Source organism: Sebastes umbrosus, chromosome 4, assembly GCF_015220745.1.
Source record: "Sebastes umbrosus isolate fSebUmb1 chromosome 4, fSebUmb1.pri, whole genome shotgun sequence".
Taxonomy (NCBI): Eukaryota; Metazoa; Chordata; class Actinopteri; order Perciformes; family Sebastidae; genus Sebastes; species Sebastes umbrosus.
In genome coordinates, this window is record NC_051272.1 from 38,279,971 (window position 1) to 38,299,941 (window position 19,971).

Genomic DNA, 19,971 nt, shown 5'->3' on the forward strand with positions numbered 1-19,971 from the left:
CAGTAGACCACAGACCATGGATGTAGAAGAGGGTCCAATAGACCATACACCATGGATGTAGAAGAGGGTCCAACAGACCACAGACCATAGATGTAGAAGAGGGTCCAATAGACCACAGACCATGGATGTAGAAGAGGGTCCAACAGACCACAGACCATGGATGTAGAAGAGGGTCCAATAGACCAGAGACCATGGATGTAGAAGAGGGTCCAATAGACCACAGACCATGGATGTAGAAGAGGGTCCAATAGACAACAGACCATGGATGTAGAAGAGGGTCCAATAGACACATGTAAATGACTCCTAAATGTGTATTAAGATCTGTTTATAAGGTAATTACTTTCTACAAGCTTTTATTTTGATAGTCGCCCTTTTTACATTATGTGACTTTTATTTTGACGCCACCTCCTGGCGGAAGAAGGATACTGCTACGGAGATTTACTGAAGGAGGGAAAGCATGCAATTTTGCTGCTATATTGTCATCATAAACTGATAATTAAGCGCCTAGCCAGTACGGGAACAAGGTATTGTGTGTTTAATATGTTTTATGATTATATGCAGTAACATTATGTGATTTAGGTGGACACATTTACAGTGTGTGTATTTAATTGTGTTGTCATTCTGACGGTCTTGGTAACATTCGCTTATCATGGACATCGCTGTAATGCTAGCTTTCTAGCATGTGCACATATTAAGCTTATGGTTTGATTAATGCTAATATGTATTGCAAATACAGTATATGGACAAGGTTTGTAATGTTTACATTTTTAGTAAGAGCTCATTTTATTTTATTTGTCTGTCCTTTAGCTCTTACGGTGTTTAAGGAAGAAAGGTGTTTTCTGAAGGAAGGATTTTACAGAAAGCAAAGTGAATTTGTGTTCAAAATATGGCTGACGGCTGAACATAAATAAAAGGCTTCTGGAAACATCAGTACGCTTCACCATTGTCTGGCTGAGGGCCGTTACAGTAAGAGCTTGACCCTCATCGATCCTGACGACATCTTGCATCAACGACGGGCCACGACGGAGGGTCTTCACAGCGTGCCTGCTGCTGCTACACGGCCACTAGCTGTCCATGTGGATTCATGGAGCAGCACATGGTACCAGCCAGCAGCCTGATCTACTCTGCAATATAGTTTCGATGCAATGGTCAAGTACAGTCATATTCACTGACATTGATGCAGAACTGTGAGTATTACCCTATTATACAGTCTTTGAGACTGCCAACAAGGTGAGCCACGGAAAAAGATTTTCTTGGACTGAACCAGTGAACGTTTAATACTCACCTCAACTGCAGCAAAATTAAAGGACCATCGTTACACTGACAAATTCTCACAAGATCAATGGACTATTAATAATTAAGGACATTTGACACTTTTTGGACTCTATATTTCAAGTACTTTGATAATTGTGTTTATTGTATATTTACACTGTTATACAGTTATTTGAGTGTTTCTACATCATTGCATCTGTGCTAGTTGTTTTCGTACTAATGCTCTGCTATCTTACGTTTATGCTGTTTATTGCAAAGGTTCATTATATCCGAGTTTAACAGCTTTCTTCTATCTTAAGAATCTCATTACTTAAGTTAATAATGGCAGAGCCAATTAGTGAGGGGGAGTCGGAGGAGCAGACGGCTGGTTTGCAGTGTGAACTTCAAGAATTGCGGAGTGAGCTCCACACAGTGGAAGACACATCTGATGAGCCACTTGAAGGTCCCCGACGCTCTGAACGTACACGGCACACTACGGAAAAAATGCAAGCACTTCGATGTGAAGAGGCCAAGAAAAGGGAGAAAAAGCTGCTCTCCATGTATGAGAAATGGAAGGTCCTTGTACGCAAAGCACGAGATCAACTTAAGGCGTACATGCCAGAGAGTCAGCTCTGGCCTCTCATCGATGAACTCAAGCAAAGTAAGCAAAACATAATGAGCATGTATTGTGGAATTCGAGATCTTGCAATACCTTCCATTGACATAAGAAGACGGATTGACTCATGTGAATCAGTAACCACAGAAATCGTCACCATTGCCTACAGCAGAACAGTAGACCAGGAGGATGAGTTTAATGACGAACAGGAAAGACGCCACCTTCATGATCTGCTCTACCGTGATTTTGCAAGGTCTGTCTATGGCTCTTCTGCTTCCTTGACAAGTCACAGTAAGTCCGACCATCACTCATTGATTTCATCTATTGCAGCCATACGTGCACATGCAGCAGCTGAACTGGCTGCGAAGGAAGCGGAGTATGATATGTTGCTAGAGGAAGAAAGACAAAGGGAACTGATACGAGAATTAGAAGAACAACAACGGAAAGCTTTGGAGGCACAAAAACGTGAATTGGAGCGACTACAGGCAGAGAAGGAAGTGAGGGCAGCTCAAGCTAAGCTGAATGTCTACGACAAGGAGACGAGACGCGAAGTTCCTGCCCACATTAACAATGAAAGGAACAAGGAAGCAAAAAATATGCCTACATCTGCAGTACATCCATCCCATGTTGCAACACACTCCAATGCTGACATTTCCGCTCTCGCTCAGGTCTTTCAAGGCGGCATAGCCTTAAATAGGCTCCCTGTTCCAGAGCCATTTGTCTTCAATGGTGATCCAATACAGTTCATTGAATGGAAAGCAGTGTTTACCTCACTCGTTGACCAAAGGTCAATTGCTCTAGCTGGAAAACTCTACTATCTGAAGAAATATGTTGGTGGCCCAGCACGCCAAGTTCTAGATGGCACCTTCTACCGAAACGACGATGATGCCTACCAAGATGCCTGGAATAGGCTGAATAGTCGCTATGGCCAGCCATTATTCACTATTCAGAGAGCATTCAGAGAGAAACTCACAAATTGGCCAAAGATTCAACCTAAGGACGCTGAAGGACTCAGAAAACTCTCAGATTTTCTGAACATCTGCCAAGATGCCATTCCCCATGTCAAAGGTCTCGACATATTAAATGACTGTGAAGAGAATCAGAAGCTCATTCATAAGTTACCAGACTGGGCAGCTTCTCGCTGGAACCGACAAGTCACGCAAAGGCTGAACGAGAAGCAAGAATTTCCAAGTTTCAAGGACTTTGCCAGATTCATGTCAACTGAAGCTGAGATTGCCTGCAATCCAATTACGTCATTTCGTGCTCTTCATTCATCAGACTCTGGCGCAGAGAAAAGAAATTTCAGAGACATGAAGAGAAACAAGGCCAGTGTTCTCACAACTCAAAGAGTTACAGACAGTGAAGGCCAAAGGTCAGACCAGAGAAAGGTCAAGCTACCATGTATTTTGTGCCAAGACAATAGACACCAGCTTAATACATGTTTCAAGTTCACCGAGATGCTGTTGAACGAACGACGGAACTATGTAAAGGAGAAAAACTCTGCTATGGATGCCTAAAACCTGGCCACAACGCGAAAGACTGTCGTCATCGTCACTTCTGTGACACCTGCAAGGGAAAGCATCCTACAGCTCTCCATGACGACAACTATAGAAAGGAAAGGCCTTCAGGGACAAATCAAAGTGCTGCTGCCACGTCACTCAGCTTAACAGGAGAAGGCTCATCTAGTACATCAATGGTGGTACCAGTGTGGGTGTCATCTAAGAACAATCCAACCGCTGAGAAACTTGTCTATGCTCTACTCGACACACAAAATGATACGACTTTCATTGACCAAGAAGTGAGCCACGGTCTTACTGCTGACAAGCATCCAGTGAAGCTGAAGCTGACCACCTTGAGTGGAAAGGACACGCTTGTCACAAGTGAGAGAATTTCTGGTCTTTGTATAAGGGGATACAGTTCTGCCATTCAAATCAATCTATCAGCTGTTTATACGAAGGACCACATACCGGTGAACCGGGCTCACATTCCAACTTGTGAGACGGCTAAACAATGGAGTCATCTCAAAGAAATCGAAGGTGAAATCCAACCACTGAAGGACTGTGAAGTAGGCCTTCTGATAGGCTACAACTGCTCCAGAGCAATGGCACCGAGGCAAGTCATTCTAGGAGGAAACGAGGAACCCTATGCTGTGCTGGATGGATTTAGGATGGAGTATTGTAGGGCGCTCATCACAAGGTGATGATTCGCTGAGCACAAGAGGTCTGTGTCACAGAGTCTCTGTTAAGGGAATGTTAAGCAATATGTCAAGTTCATGGAGGAAGTCATTGAAAATGGAGAGGCAGAGCAAATCGAAGATAGAGGGAGTGAAGGTGAGAGATGGTACTTTATGTTCTTATGGAACAAAGAAATGAAGCTGCCAGCAGATGAGATTCCGGAGTTAACAATCGGTGATCCTGAAGTCAGAAGTGCTCTAGCACTTACCACAAGAACCACAGAACGAGTAAGCCTCGTTGATCGCTTGTCTAAGATCTCATCTTGGTCACTGGCTACTCGATCTGTTGCACGCATTTTAAGGTGCATCAGGAAAAACAGGTCAAACAGTCTCACTACTGTAACAGAATGAGAAGATGCAGAACGTTGCATAATCAAAGACGTACAGGAAAACGTGTATCGAGAAGAGTTGAAACTGCTGAGCAGAGGGATTCCCCTACCATCTCACAATCCATTATACTCTCTCGATGCTTTCCTTGACAAAGATTGTATCCTCAAGGTGGGAGGAAGACTGTGCAATGCCTCTCTTTCCAAATCCATCAAGCACCCTGCAATCATTCCCAAAGATCATCACATCACAAGGATGGTTATCGCTCATCACCACGACAGGATGAAGCACCAAGGTAAAGGTCTCACCATTAATGAAATCAGGTTCAACGGCTACTGGATTCCAGGAATCAACTGGGCAGTAGCATCCTACATTCGTCAATGCGTCACATGTAGACGGCCTCGGAAACCAACGGAGGAGCAAAGGATGGCTGACTTACCCCCTGAGCATGTGGAACCATCACCCCCATTCACTTTCTGCGGAATGGACTGCTTTGGCCCGTTCCTTACGAAGCAAGGAAGAAAGGAGAACAAGAGGTACGGACTTCTCTTCACTTGCCTAAGCTCCCGTGCCATTCATGTTGAGATGCTTGTCGACATGTCAACTGATGCGTTCATTAATGGCCTTCGATGTTTCATTGCCATACGTGGCGCTGTATGTCAGATCAAGTCTGATCAGGGAAGCAACTTCGTTGGAGCCAAAAATGAACTCAAAGAAGCTTTAAAGGAAGTTAATGCTGACCGGCTGGCTGCATTTCTTGCAGAGAAACAATGCGACTTCAACATGAACGCACCCTATTCAAGCCATGTGGGAGGGGTGTGGGAAAGACAGATTAGGACAGTGAGAAGCATCCTGATGCACACATTTAGCCTTTCATGTGGTAGGCTGGATGATGCCTCGCTACGAGCCTTCTTTTATGAAGCAATGGCAATCATCAACAGTCGTCCACTGACCATTAACAACCTCAGTGATCCCCATAGTCTCGAGCCCCTCACCCCTAATCATCTTCTGACTATGAAGTCTGTCAAGGCCTTACCTCCTCCAGGTGAATTCGTCCGAGAAGACATGTATGGCCGGAAAAGGTGGCGACATGTTCAATACCTTGCGGAACAGTTTTGGAGTCGATGGCAAAAGGAATACCTTGCCAACATTGCTCTCAGACAGCGTTGGCATACCCCAAAAAGAAATCTGCAAGTTGGAGATATTGTCATGATGAAGGAAGATGATGTGCACAGGAATGAGTGGAGACTGGGTAGAATCTCAGAGACCACTACTGACAAGGACGGACTAGTAAGGGGATTTAAAGTCTGCCTCGGTGACAGAAAGCTTGGCAAGAAAGGTGAGCGTCTCCACAAGATGTCAGAAGTCGAGCGCCCAGTCCAGAAGCTTGTCCTGCTGCTGGAGACTTGCTAAGTCTGCCTCCCCCTCCGTATAGTTCATAATACCTCCTTCTTAATCTTCTATAGCTAATAAAGGTTTTCCAGTTTTTGGCACAAGTTACCTGTGCTCCTTTAAGAGTGAAGGTCATTTTCAGTTATAAATCATTCGTGCTTAAAACAAACTGTATGGTGTTCTATTATGCACTAATGATTGGTGGGAGTGTAAATGACTCCTAAATGTGTATTAAGGTCTGTTTATAAGGTAATTACTTTCTACAAGCTTTTATTTTGATAGTCGTCCTTTTTACATTACGTGAGTTTTATTTTGACGCCACCTCCTGGCGGAAGAAGGATACTGCTACGGAGATTTACTGAAGGAGGGAAAGCACGCAATTTTGCTGCTATATTGTCATCATAAACTGATAATTAAGTGCCTAGCCACTACGGGAACAAGGTATTGTGTGTTTAATATGTTTTATGATTATATGCAGTAACATTATGTGATTTAGGTGGACACATTTACAGTGTGTGTGTTTAATTGTGTTGTCATTCTGACGGTCTTGGTAACATTCGCTTATCATGGACATCGCTGTAATGCTAGCTTTCTAGCATGTGCACATATTAGGCTTATGGTTTGATTAATGCTAATATGTATTGCAAATACAGTATATGGACAAGGTTTGTAATGTTTACATTTTTAGTAAGAGCTCATTTTATTTTATTTGTCTGTCCTTTAGCTCTTACGGTGTTTAAGGAAGAAAGGTGTTTTCTGAAGGAAGGATTTTACAGAAAGCAAAGTGAATTTGTGTTCAAAATATGGCTGACGGCTGAACATAAATAAAAGGCTTCTGGAAACATCAGTACGCTTCACCATTGTCTGGCTGAGGGCCGTTACACCACAGACCATGGATGTAGAAGAGGGTCCAATAGACCACAGACCATGGATGTAGAAGAGGGTCCAATAGACCTCAGACCATGGATGTAGAAGAGGGTCCAATAGACCACAGACCATGGATGTAGAAGAGGGTCCAATAGACCACAGACCATGGATGTAGAAGAGGGTCCACTAGACCACAGACCATGGATGTAGAAGAGGTTGTGTCCTGGTCTTTTGCACTGCGTGTTAGTAAATAAACAACTCCATTAAATCCTGTTGATGTCATGCTACTAGAACTACTAGCTACTAGCGCTACTAGCTACTGGCCGATAGCCGGTTGTTTGGGAACAGAGACGATAATACATCCACCACGGTACAGGTTTACAGCATACAGCCATACAGGGAATTAGAAGATAATAAAAGTGATGAATTACAGCCAATATATCCATTATTACTGATTATTATCAGTGTCATCTGATAGCTGTTGTCAGAAAAGCAGCGGCATTTTGTCTCTTTGCTTCTAGACTCTTTGCCGCAGTGTTGAGTGTGAAGTTGTTTGGATGAGCGGCTCTTGAGAAAGCTGCAAGCAGCAACACCGGAGGCCAAGCAACGGGCCTGTTCCAAACAGGCACTTTTGGACGCAAGTCTGAGTTTGTGTAGAAAACCAAAGTAATGATACCAAACCAGGGGGCTGTTTCACAAAACCTAGATAGCGTATTAAGCCGGGATCTATCTTTATCTATCTATCTATACAGTATTTGTGATATTCTAGCATTATGGATTAGTGGTTGTAAGTAATCTTCATGGTAAATTTCCTAAATAATATATTAACTTCCACCGCTCACTTTTAAGGTGAAGTGACAGTAACTCCTTGAACTGTTTAATGATGACGGTTTCAGTTAACAGCAGTGGTTTGTATATTTGTAGGCTACTTACACATTCAGTTAATCCAATCTGCCACGTTGTTTTCTCGCTGTTTTATTACAGCAGCCGACGGCCGTGTCTCCTTTTTACACATTTATGCTTTACTTCGCTTTAATTAGTAGATGATGCTCACTGGGTTTAAAGTGCGTAGAATACGTTTACTCCATTCCAGCATCAGTAAGTCTGTGATTGACCCCGTGGTCTGTTGTAGAGAGCTGTGAATGCTTATCAATCCAAATTACTTTCACCTGGCTCAACCTAATCGCTCCTCTGCAGCCTGGCCTGGACAACGTGAAATGCATTAAGCCAGGATGAACTCACTACCAGAGGTCTGTACTACGAAGCAGGATTTGGCGTTAGCGAGGTAACTTCAGGGTTAACCCTTCAGGGTTTTCAGTCCTACGAAGGTGGTTCACTTCCTACCGGGGTAGATCACCATGGTAACTGATGCTGAACACCTAACCTGCTTCGGAGCAGGTTATGTTCCAGATAAGAGCTTGTATAAAAGCACCGCCTACTGACCAATCAGAGCTCGGTGCGATGATTGTTCGATAATATTACACAAATATGAGGAAGTTACAGTCATAATCAGACTAAAAACAACACAGTTTAAACTGACAGATGCAGGAAGGACAGCTGGATTTATGCTCTGGGTTTTTACTGCTTTGAATTATGTGTTATGTTTATATTTATGTTTTTACTTGCTCCTGAGTCTGTTTTACACCGCCGGAGACTGGGGCACAGCTGAAAGAAGGCTGAACTAGTCATAAACGCCACCATGTAATCACAGGGTAAAAAAAGTGTAATCCATCCATGCTTTACATATAGTAATGTTATTTATATCTAGACGACTATATCTGACTTTTGAGTATTCCGTTAAATTAATAAGTCTGTTTATTTACGCATTCACACATCGGGAGTTCATTCATTTTCCAGATGTTCTACCTGCATTTGGCAGCTTCAACTGTGTTACTTTTAGTCTGGATTAAGTGTTTAACTTCTTCGTATTTGTCTAATATAGTTTGCTCTTCCTTTGTTATATGTGCCGCTCTGCCTGTCTGTTGACTTGTCCATGTCTGTGATTGGTCATATACTGCAAACACCACCTTGTTCATGTGAACACGCTCATAACCAGACAGAGAAACCCTGGGTTGATTTACTGAGTTGATAACCAGCGTCGTAGGACCGCTTAGCTTGATCTTGTTTTTTAGAGTTAGTTAAGCCAGATAACGAGAAGATACCCTGGATATGTTGAACTCTCTCTGGTCAAGCCTCGCTTTCTCTTATCTTGGATATCTTTATTCTGCTTTTGTGAAATAGCCCCCTGGTGAGCTTGTGAGATCGGTTTCTTCAACCCAAAACTCGTGGTCTGCACTTGACTCAAGGAGGTAAGAAGACAATTCTGCTTTAACATGCTATTCTTGCAGTGATTTAGAATTTTACATCGAGTGCTTTAAGAGAATCTGTTGCATTTGCGTATGATTTATGACCAGAAGAACTTTACACACTGATGAACTACTCACTCACTCATCTTCAACCTCTTTTCCGGGGTCGGGTCGCGGGGGCAACAGCTCCAGCAGGTGACCCCAAACTTCCCTTTCCCGGGCCACATTAACGAATCTTCAGGTTCCAGCTTTGAGATGATGTACACCACTTCTATATGACATCTACTGTTGACCTGCTATCTCCCCCTAAAAAACCCCTGGACCCTGTACCTACCTAAAGACCCCCTGGACTCCCCTAAAAAAAGACAAAAACAGGTCTATTGTCTGTCTCTTTGGGTTAAGACAATCCTGCCCTCTTGTTTTCCTCCATCCAGGCTATGTGATCACTAATAAGCTGTTTGAATTCGGCAGTATATCCTGGGTGAGATAGTGGCAGTATCAGTATAAACAGTTTGTATACTCTATAATAAAAATGGAGAACAGTATGTTTTTAAACCTTTATTTTGGTAGTACAGTAGAACATGATGGTAGAGGCTCACTGTACCTTTCTTTAAGGAGAGATACAGACTATTGGCCTCTAGTTCTAAAACGTCCTCACCATAAATCCACATCACATGGAGGCAGAACTAGTGCTGCCTACAATCAGAGCATATCAAAATATAGTCCGAACATTTGAGCTCTATGGCAGGACAACAATCTTCTTCTCCAGCTTCTGCTCAGGGAAGATGAACCTCCTCATGACGTCGTCCAGTTCCTCCAGAGCCAGCTGGGCATGGAGCACCGCAACGCCATCCGGGTCTGAGCGAACAACCCACTTTAGAGCTCGGTACAGGTCCAACAAAACATCACTGAGAACCTAGAGAAGTCACAGGAGAGAGACGGAGGTTACACTGATGGAACATGTTAGACTGGTCTGTAGACCAACTGTGAACAGCTTGTTAATACTGCCCTCTTTTGTTTTCTCATCCAAGTAATTCTGGCAACTAACTCGGTAATTACTAATAGAACTGAGGGGCAAAACTACTAAAATAAGGCCCAAGTTATAAGTAACTAGAAGTTCTCTACAGTGTGTAAGTACAGGTGGGCAGAGCAAGAAAAAATAAACCTGGAAGTTAAATGTAAGGTGTATTAATAAAAAAAAACCAAAACAAACAACATTGATGTCAAAGTTAACGTGAAAATAACGTGTTAACACAAATTTGTTTTAACGCCACTAATTTCTTTAACGCATTAACGCAACTTGTGATTTTCAGGTTGTAGCGGCTCAGTTTTAAAACTAGAGAGAAGATACATATATATATATCATGTGAAACTAGTAAACCTAATGAATCCATCGGTACCAACCATGTCATACTAGCTTGTAGTGAAGGAGGCAAAATAACGCTCGCAACCTGTGCTAAATTTTGTCATGGCCATTTTTAAAGGGGACCCTTGACCTCTGACCTTCAGATATGTGGATGGGTTCTATGGGTACCCACGAGTCTCCCCTTTACAGACATGCCCACTTTATGATAATCACATGCAGTTTGGGGCAAAAACATGCAGCTTTTTTCATGCAGTATAAATGTGTTATTATCTCATATTCTAAAATGGTGTATTTGAATATTTCTGCATACTGGGGTCCCTAAACAGTCTTGAATTCCATAAAGTGGGTCTGACTGTAAAGCTGAGACTCTTGTGGATCCAATGAGCCCAACTGTATTCATGTGTGATGATGTTAGTCCCCATAGGAGACATTTCATTGACCTCACTGTATAAAATGACCTGTGGTGACCTCTAGGAGAATCACAGCCTCATGAAACTTTACAGCCACAAACTAGAGACCTAGAGCATTCAGAGGATGGATGGCTTAAACTAGAGACCTAGAGCATTCAGAGGATGGATGGATCAGACTAGAGACCTAGAGCATTCAGAGGATGGATGGATCAAACTAGAGACCTAGAGCATTCAGAGGATGGATGGATCAAACTAGAGACCTACAGCATTCAGAGGATGGATGGACCAGACTAGAGACCTAGAGGATGGATGGATCAGACTATAGACCTAGAGCATTCAGAGGATGGATGGATCAAACTAGAGACCTAGAGCATTCAGAGGATGGATGGATCAAACTAGAGACCTAGAGCATTCAGAGGATGGATGGATCAGACTAGAGACCTAGAGCATTCAGAGGATGGATGGACCAGACTAGAGACCTAGAGCATTCAAAGGATGGATGGATCAAACTAGAGACCTAGAGCATTCAGAGGATGGATGGATCAAACTAGAGACCTACAGCATTCAGAGGATGGATGGACCAGACTAGAGACCTAGAGCATTCAGAGGATGGATGGATCAAACTAGAGACCTAGAGCATTCAGAGGATGGATGGATCAGACTAGAGACCTAGAGCATTCAGAGGATGGATGGCTTTCCTAGCTAGATTGACAATAAGGGGGTTTCTGAGCAGTTTACACAACAGAAGTTCTCGCCATCCAATCACAGAAAAATGCAGAAATCTCCAAATGTCAAAAGTTTTTGATCCCAAATCACAGCATAGCTTTTTCTCTGGTGTTCCTCAAGGTTTTGGTGTCTTAATGTGGTATTATGGAGGGATTATTGATCATTTTTATCAATTCTCCAGTGGTAAAAAAAATGGTTAAATTTAGCACCAAATCTGTGGAACAAATGATATCAACCTAAAAGCTGTTTCTATTGGTCTATTGTGGGTCTCAGAGGGTTAACTCGGGGCGATGTTATCTTCTGATATCTGATATCAGCCTCACTGTTTACCGTTTGCTGTGCCACAGCTGTCCCACAGCTGTATTAGGTTATTACAGGGTGTCTTTGACTGTAAGGCAGTCACAGAAAACAGTGAATTTGTCACTCAGGTTAGCACTGATCAATCATCATCATCAAAAATCTATCTACAAAACCGGACAGCGGTCATTTTTTGACAGAGATTATTTGATTATTTATTTATGCATTTATTTTTCATTACTTTTATAGTTATTTATTTATTTGTTTTTGCATTTATTTATATTATATAAATACAAATAAATGCAAAAATAAATTCAAAAATAATAAAATAAATAAATAAAGAAGCAAATTACAACAGAAATAACAATTTATGTCACACTTTATCTATTCATTAATGCCAAAATTTATTTTTAATATTATTTTTGCTGCATTTAATGACATATTTATTTATTTATTAAGTCATTATTTGTATTTACTCCAACTCCTCTGCAAGGTAACCGACTCCTGTTACAGCGTCCTGCTGTTGGCAGCGTGTGCAGCATGAGACTAATTATTATTGACTGTAAACAGATACACCAGTTGCTGTTCTGTTGTATTTCTGACAAAGTAGCTGCCCAAAAAATGTTTGCTGAATTATTAAACCACATTTGCTGTTACCACGGTAATCACAGTTGTCACCAAATCTACCAGGATGAGCCTTGATTTTATAACCTCAACAGCATCCAACCACATTTTTAAGGCTTTCCATGGATCAGTGGATTCCCTGACTCCTGCCTCGGTGGTCTTCTGTCTCTGTTTGCTTCCCAGCCAGCCCAACACCTCCTCCACCATCCACACCACTACACCTGGCCTGCTGTTCTTCTCTGGTCTGCCCCTCTGATCTGTTCTCATGTCTCTCTGTGTATCATTAGCCATGTACAGCTGGTGCTGCCCTTCCAGCTGTTCCAGTAATGACAGGACCTGGGGCCAGGACCTGGGACCGGGACCAGCAGCTGGATAGCTGACTGTCATGACAGTGGCTCCAGACATCATCACACATCACACCTGAGCCAGCGGCCAGCAGCTCACATATAGGTGTGTTTCTATTGGGCTACCGCAGGAGTGGGATACCTCCGGGTCAGAGAAGTGGAGCCACTGCGGAAGTACTTTAAACCTGTATTCTCTCTACCAGCCAGCAGGGGGCGACTCCTCTGGTTGTATAGAAGTCTATAAGAAAATGAGCCTACTTCTCAATTGAGGTCTGTACTACGAAGCAGGATGTGGCGTTAGCGAGGTAACTTCAGGGTTTTCAGTCCTACGAAGGTGGTTCACTTCTTACCGGATAGATCACCATGGTAACTGATGCTGAACACCTGACCTGTTATCTTCCAGATAAGAGATCAACTCGTATAAAAGCACCGCCTACTGACCAATCAGAGCTCGGTGTGCGGATCGTATGATAATATTACACACATATGAAGAAGTTACAGTCATAATCAGACTAAAAACAACACTGTTTAAACTGACAGATGCAGGAAGAACAGCTGGATTTATGCTGTGGGTGTTTACCGCTTTGAATTATGTTTTTATATTTATTTATTTTTTGATCTTGAGTCCGTTTCACACCGCCGGAGACGGGACGCAGCTGAAAGAAGGCTGAACTAGTCATACACGCCATATCAGTGTTATAGGGCATAATTAAGTGTAATCCTTTCATCCATTACTCTTCCAAAAACTGTATGTATCTGAACGATTATATCTGACTTTTGAGTGTTCCGTTAAATTAATTAATAAGTCTGTTAATTTACGCATTCACACATCGGCATATTTTTCTTTTGCCAGCTGTCCTTCCTGCATTTGGCAGCTTCAACTGTGTTAATTTAAGCCTGGATTATGTGTTTAACTTCTTCGTATTCGTCTAATATAGTTTCTTCCTTTGTAAAATGTGCCGCTCTGCCTGTCTGTCTGCAAGTCTGTAGACTTGTTCATGTCTGTGATTGGTCAGATGCTGCAAACACCCCGTTCATGTGAACGCACTCATAACCAGACTGAGAAACCCTGGGTTGATTTACTGAGTTGATAACCAGCTTCGTAAGACTGTTTAGCCTGATCTCGTTTGTTAGAGTTAGTTAGACCAGATAAGGAGAAGATACCCTGGGTATGTTGAACTCTCTTCGTAGTACAGGCCTCTGATTTATGACCTCAGTAAACATTGTAAACATGAGTTTATGGTCTCAATCTCTAGTTTCAAGTCTTCTTCAATACAGCATGATGTCCATTTAGTAAATTATGGTCCCATTTAGACTCAGACCATAAAGCAGGGGATGCTTTAGGGCGGGGCTACCTTGTGATTGGCAGGTCGCTACCACGGCGTTGTCCGGTCTGGGAGTTGTCCGTGTTTTCGTCTTATAACTTTAACCCTTTCACTGTGTGTTTTCACTTCATCAAGGTTAATTAGAACCTTTTCGGTCGCCTAAAAGTGTCTTATTCAGCGTTCGGCTGTACTTAGCTCCTCCCTCTGTGTCACCTCTGATTGCAAAATAACAACATGGCGACGGCCAAAATGACTCAAGGCTTTAAAATCGTAGTCCACAAACCAACGGGTGACGTCACAGTGTCTACGTCCAGTTCTTATATACGGTCTATGGTCTAAAGATGAGAGACTGTATTGATTAGGTTTTGTTCCTAGATTAACTCAGTGCAGATCTTTCTGATTGATAGAACACTCCAGTGATTTCAACTGGAGCCAGACGGGATGCGATTGAAAGGATAACGCTAATGTTAATTTATCTTTTATCACCAGTAAACCCAGTGAAAAGAGCACAATGAATTGTTCCTTCTACAGTAAGCACTGTCTGTGTATCAAAGCTCGACAGAGTGCTAGAGACAAAGACCTCCACTGTCTTCCAAAAAGATTAAAAAGACATAAAAGAGTCCTACTGTTGCATTTTGATGATCTAATCTTTCATTTGATTAACGCAGCCGGTGATAAGACAGTGCTTTCCATTCTGCTAATTATGCTTCCTCCCATCAGTGAGCGTCTGTCTAGTTTTCACGGTGTGTCCTTCACCGTCGGCTCTAATCTGCCCCTGTCGGAGGTTTTTTGGCCGATTCAGCATGTTGAATCAGTGGCGGTGCCCGTCGGTGAGAGAAATCACTCTGATTGTCTGTTCAGATTAAACCAATCAGTGCACGAGAAGAGAAACAGAAGTGAGGAAAACAAGCCAACGAGTAAAGTCAAGAGGACACACAGAAGACTCTTCTCATTGTTCATCTTCATCTCATCTGATCATTCCAACACACAGATATCTTCACAGCAACATGAACATCTGGAATGAAGCTCAGCGGTGAGTGAGAGTGGTGTGAAAATGGTCAACAGACGCCGCTTTGTTTCACGTACGTATCATAACAACGGCTTGTATATCCTCTGTCCTCACTCTTCCTCTTTTTGAATGATGAATGCAGACTACCGCCTCCTGCTGGTGTTGAGAGTTATTCCCTCTCACCAGGAGCAGAACGTACGTGCTGACTGGCCGTCAGCTGCCGTCTTTGCGGTGTGTTCAAATGCAACTTGTCGGCCAAGACAAAGGTAACGTGAGGCGATGCAACAGTCGTCCTTCATCGCCGCTAGTTCTCTGATGTCCGCTCTGTGCGTCTGGGCCTTTACAGCACTAGGAATACATATATTGGTAGAGTTACTAACGTGTTGAACCCTCAAGCCTGCACAGTGATCAGTGAATTAGGAAATCCAGTCAGTGCTGCCTCCATTTCAGGACGCAGAAGAACTGTGATGTGATTAGTCTGGACCCCGTGGTCGACTATCTAAGAGCAACACTTCAGCAGACACGTCACACTGCAGTAACTACACACTGCACTGAGTGAAGAATGTGAAACAGTGAGAAAGAGAGTCAAACATGGTGTTTGGAGAGAGTCTCCTTCCTGTGCTTGGTGAGAAGCTAACATTTAGTCTATAACCCCAGTGATGACCACAGGGAACCTGGGACTAGATTACAGGACCCGTCCAGCTCTGTAACAACAGCCTCTCACTCTCAAAGACACACCCTGAACCACGTTATTCAGCCCGCTTAAAGCCTGAAGACAAATGGAGTCCTTCTGTCTCCAACAACAGAAAACTCTTCTAAGTTATTCTTGTTTTCTTACAGTTGTTCCCTCTGACAGAGGGGACATTCTTAAACCATGGTGATAGAGAAGGTCCTCACTGACCACTCTGACCTTTTGGCCCTGTGTCTTTGTTGATACAATGGCAGTGAACTACGGATGCACCGACCCATCTTTTTCAGTGCCGATACCAATACCTGGGATTTGGGTATCGGCCGATACCGAGTACCGATCTGATACTAGTGTTTAATTAATCAGCTGTATGCCTCACTGTTTGGAAGAGACTGGGATCACTCTTTATGTGTAAGGAAACATCAGGCTGGACTTAAACATCAGGCTGGACTTAAACATTGCTTTTTCTAACTGCGTAACACTAAATGTAACAAATAAATACATATACCTGATTGTTATTTATTATTATTACACAGCTGTGTTGAATACTCGATTCTGATTGGTCAATCACGGCGTTCTGCGGTCTGTAATTTCTGTATAGCAGACCATTGCTATGTATTACAGGCCGTTGCTATGGGTGCAGTTCTGATGTCAGACTCTGGAGGACCGTTTTTGTGTCAAAATGTTGATTTCTTCAGTAAGTAGCCGCGTAATAAGCAGGATAATGTACAGCTAGCGGGTCATTGCTTGATTCTTTCACAACAATGACCTGCTAGCTGTACATTATCCTTTACTTAAAATAATAAATTATACACCAGCAACTTCGTAAAAAAATCTTCTGGGCGGCTGGTTAGCTCAGTCGGTAGAGCGAGCGCCCATGTATCGCCAAGGCTCTGTCCCTTGCAGCGGTGGACCCGGGTTCGAATCCGGCCTGTGGTCCTTTCCGCATGTCAATTCTCTCTCTCCCCCTTTCAACACTGTCCTATCAATAAAAAATGCTTAAAAAATGCCCCCAAAAAAATAACATTTAAAAAAAAAAAAAATCTTCTAAATGAACAGGAATTACAGTTCAGCAACAAATTGGTCAAAACTTAAACGGGAATTAAAATTCCTGTTTATAATGTTATATAGTATGTAAACATACTATATAACATATATATAACATATATATAGTATATAAACATACTATATAGCAACAGAACGAACTAACACAGAATTGAATTGAATAGATTGGCCACATTGTCACCGATATCCGATCCGGCATCGGTATCGGTGCATCCCTACAGTAAACACACGAGTGAGTAAAGTTTACCAACATGTATCCACACACACGCTCCAATCATCCCGTCAGTCTTAGAATACTGACCAAAGTACACAGTAGGTTTAGCAGCTCATCAGCGGAGGTCTTATAGCTGTTTGTAATACATATTGAGAATTCTCTCGATTAATACATGAGTTAAAGCTTCAGTAGGCAGAATGTTTTTGGCATCATTTGGCAAAAATCCCATAATAACCTTCAGCATATTGTAATTCAGGTGTTCTGAGAGAGAACTAGACTTCTGCTCCTCCTCATGGCTCTGTTTTCAGGCTTTAGAACATCTAGCCTGTGACAGGAAACTTTGACCAATCACAGGTCATTTCATTGAGAGAGAGCGTTCCTATTGGCTGTGCTCCAGCTGGTGGGCGGTGATTGGTATTTCCTCAACAGATCTCAACATGGCTGCCGGGTCACAAACTTTCTCATTTTACAGCTAAACAGTACACTACAAGATGATTCTGAGAACATCTGAGGAGAGAAATAGGCATTACAGTAACAGAATATTGATTCATATTTGCTCCAATTCTACCTTCTGCTGCTTTAAAGGCTAAAAATGGAGTAAGAAAAAGCAGGTGGCTCTTCAGTCCTCAAAGTTCAGCTGTTCTTTTTGCCAAATACAGGAAAATATATTATATTTCATTTTGTCAGAATGCCAATAACAAAGAAATGTCCTTCTTCCTCACTGACAAAAATATTACAAAATTGAAGATCATTTTCCTAACATCTGCAGTTTCCCTTCTAAACATGAACTCATATTAGATTGAAGACTGACATTTGATCACAAACTTCACTTTTATTATCAATCAAGGTTAACTTTTCAGCATACAGCCTTCTGTCCCTGGAATCTTTGAGACCACCTGAGAGCACGGTGCGTCCTGATGGAATATTACCAGCTATGAGAACACCACTTATTTCCTGTTGCTGGTTGGAGGGGGGGAGATGGGTGCTTTGTAAATCTAACAGGGAGAACAAACACCTGGGGAATACTAGAATGAGTGATTGATACTTGAAGGTCAAAGTGAACAGTAGGGACATTTTCGATCAAGTTCAGGTCCTAATGAAAACAGTTCAAAGGCACAGAGCGACTTGTTCACAGTGTACAGGTCATTTACGTCTGCTTGTGGAAATGTTCTGTATGGTTTGATGTAAAATGGATAGTGCACAAGAGTGTATCCTGCATGCTCAGTTGTGTGTGTGTGTGTACCTGGGTGGTTTTGTCACTGAGGCCTCGGAGCAGCAGGGTGATAACATGGACAGCGGCTCTCCTCACCTCTGCCTCCTTCTCTGTCTTTATCAGAGCAGTCAGACAGGAGCTGAGCTGCACACGCACACGCACACGCACACGCACACGCACGCACACACACACACACACACACACACACACACGTATGATATCTACAGTCATGTACAGTGATATCTACAGTCATGTACAGTGGTATTTATAGTAGTATACAGTGACATTTACAGTGATATAAACATGAGAGCATAGGCAAAAAGATGGGTAACACTTTATAATAACCCTCACTTATGAATGGTAAATTGATAGTTAATTAAACTTAGTTAATAGTTATTTCACTGTTAACAAACATTGAAATTGTATCATAGCTGATAAGAGACAATAATAATTACATTATGAGTATTTATCAGTTTATTATTGTACACATGATATTTGATATACTATATTAAGTATTTGTTAATAATTACCAAATGATTTGTAAACTTTTAAGATATCGTTTTTAAAACTTCTATAAACATTACATATATAGATGAATCAGAAACCAATTATTAACCATCGACAAACTAACTATCTAAATAATGTTTAAAGGGACTGTTTGTAACTTTTTAAGCGTATAAATGTAGCGGGTCGGCACACATGCGCGTTCGCATATGCGCGCTCACGTTTGGCCGGAGCCTCGTCTCCGCTGCCTGCTCTCCTTCACTCAGAATGCGCGCGCGTCCTCGCTGTCTCGCTCCACCTCTAGACTCCACACTGCAGAAGAGTTAGTTTAGCTCTGAGAATATCTAGTGAATGCACAGGGGACGTTTGTGCAGAAATAACTGCTGCAGTTCCTCCAGACCAACAGAGGTTTCCCGTGTCTTGTGAAGTGACGGGACTCCTCAACGAGTTACGTTATCGTCTCGTTACCGACCGGGTGCCGGTGTCTTCGGCTGCGGTTGGGAGGCAATAACTTAACTCGTTGAGGAGCCCCGCTGCTGAAGCCTGCACTGAGCAGGAAAAGCCAACACTAGGATCAGCATTGATTCATGGAGAGACCTTCGTCTGGTCAGCTAACATTACTGCCAAGCAGCTGAAATATAGAGTGATATTGTGCTTTTAGCTGACGTGTGTCTCCTCACTGTTTTGAGCGATGCTCATTCAGGTATATTTAGAGCGAGCAAGCGCGAGCTCGACGCTGACTTTCGTTGATTTCAAGGCCACAGGTGTCGCTGTTAAGCAGCATTTCTGAATCTTACGAATAGTCCCTTTAAAGATGCTTTACAAACCAATTATTAACCATCGACAAACTAACTATCTAATTAATGTTTATAGATGTTGTACAAAAAAATTCCTTAAAGGTCTACAAATCATTTTGTAATCATTAACAAGCACTTGATATAGTATATAAAATGTTATAAACTGTTAAAATAACATAAATTATAGCATAACTAATAATTAGTCAATATTATTAACTATACTTTAACTGGTATAAGAGAAGTGACCACATCACGCCGATCCTTGCTGCCCTTCACTGGTTACCTGTGAGTTTTACAGTTGATTTAAAGATTTTACCGCTGGTTTTTAAAGCCTTGAATGGTCTGGCTCCTGCCTATATCGGTGATTTGCTGACTCCCTATGAGCCTGATCGATGCC

At 42.3% G+C, this 19,971-nt stretch overlaps 1 protein-coding gene and 1 long non-coding RNA gene across 2 annotated transcripts in view; one reads left to right on the plus strand and one right to left on the minus strand.

The window, feature by feature from the left end:
• Nucleotides 1-452: 452 nt before the first annotated feature.
• On the plus strand, nucleotides 453-12,833 carry LOC119486679. The gene is made up of 3 exons (XR_005206578.1): nucleotides 453-524; nucleotides 8,928-8,995; nucleotides 12,703-12,833. It is a non-coding gene; the product is annotated as an uncharacterized LOC119486679 (long non-coding RNA).
• tango6 (transport and golgi organization 6 homolog (Drosophila)) overlaps nucleotides 9,536-19,971 on the minus strand; it is a 55,823-nt gene continuing 45,387 nt past the window's right edge. The window contains exons 17-18 of the mRNA XM_037766972.1: nucleotides 18,304-18,417; nucleotides 9,536-9,908 (exon numbers count right to left, since the gene is read on the minus strand). Of these exons, the coding sequence (XP_037622900.1) occupies nucleotides 9,732-9,908; nucleotides 18,304-18,417 (291 nt within the window). The 3' untranslated portion in view covers nucleotides 9,536-9,731. The remainder of the gene's footprint in view (nucleotides 9,909-18,303; nucleotides 18,418-19,971) is intronic.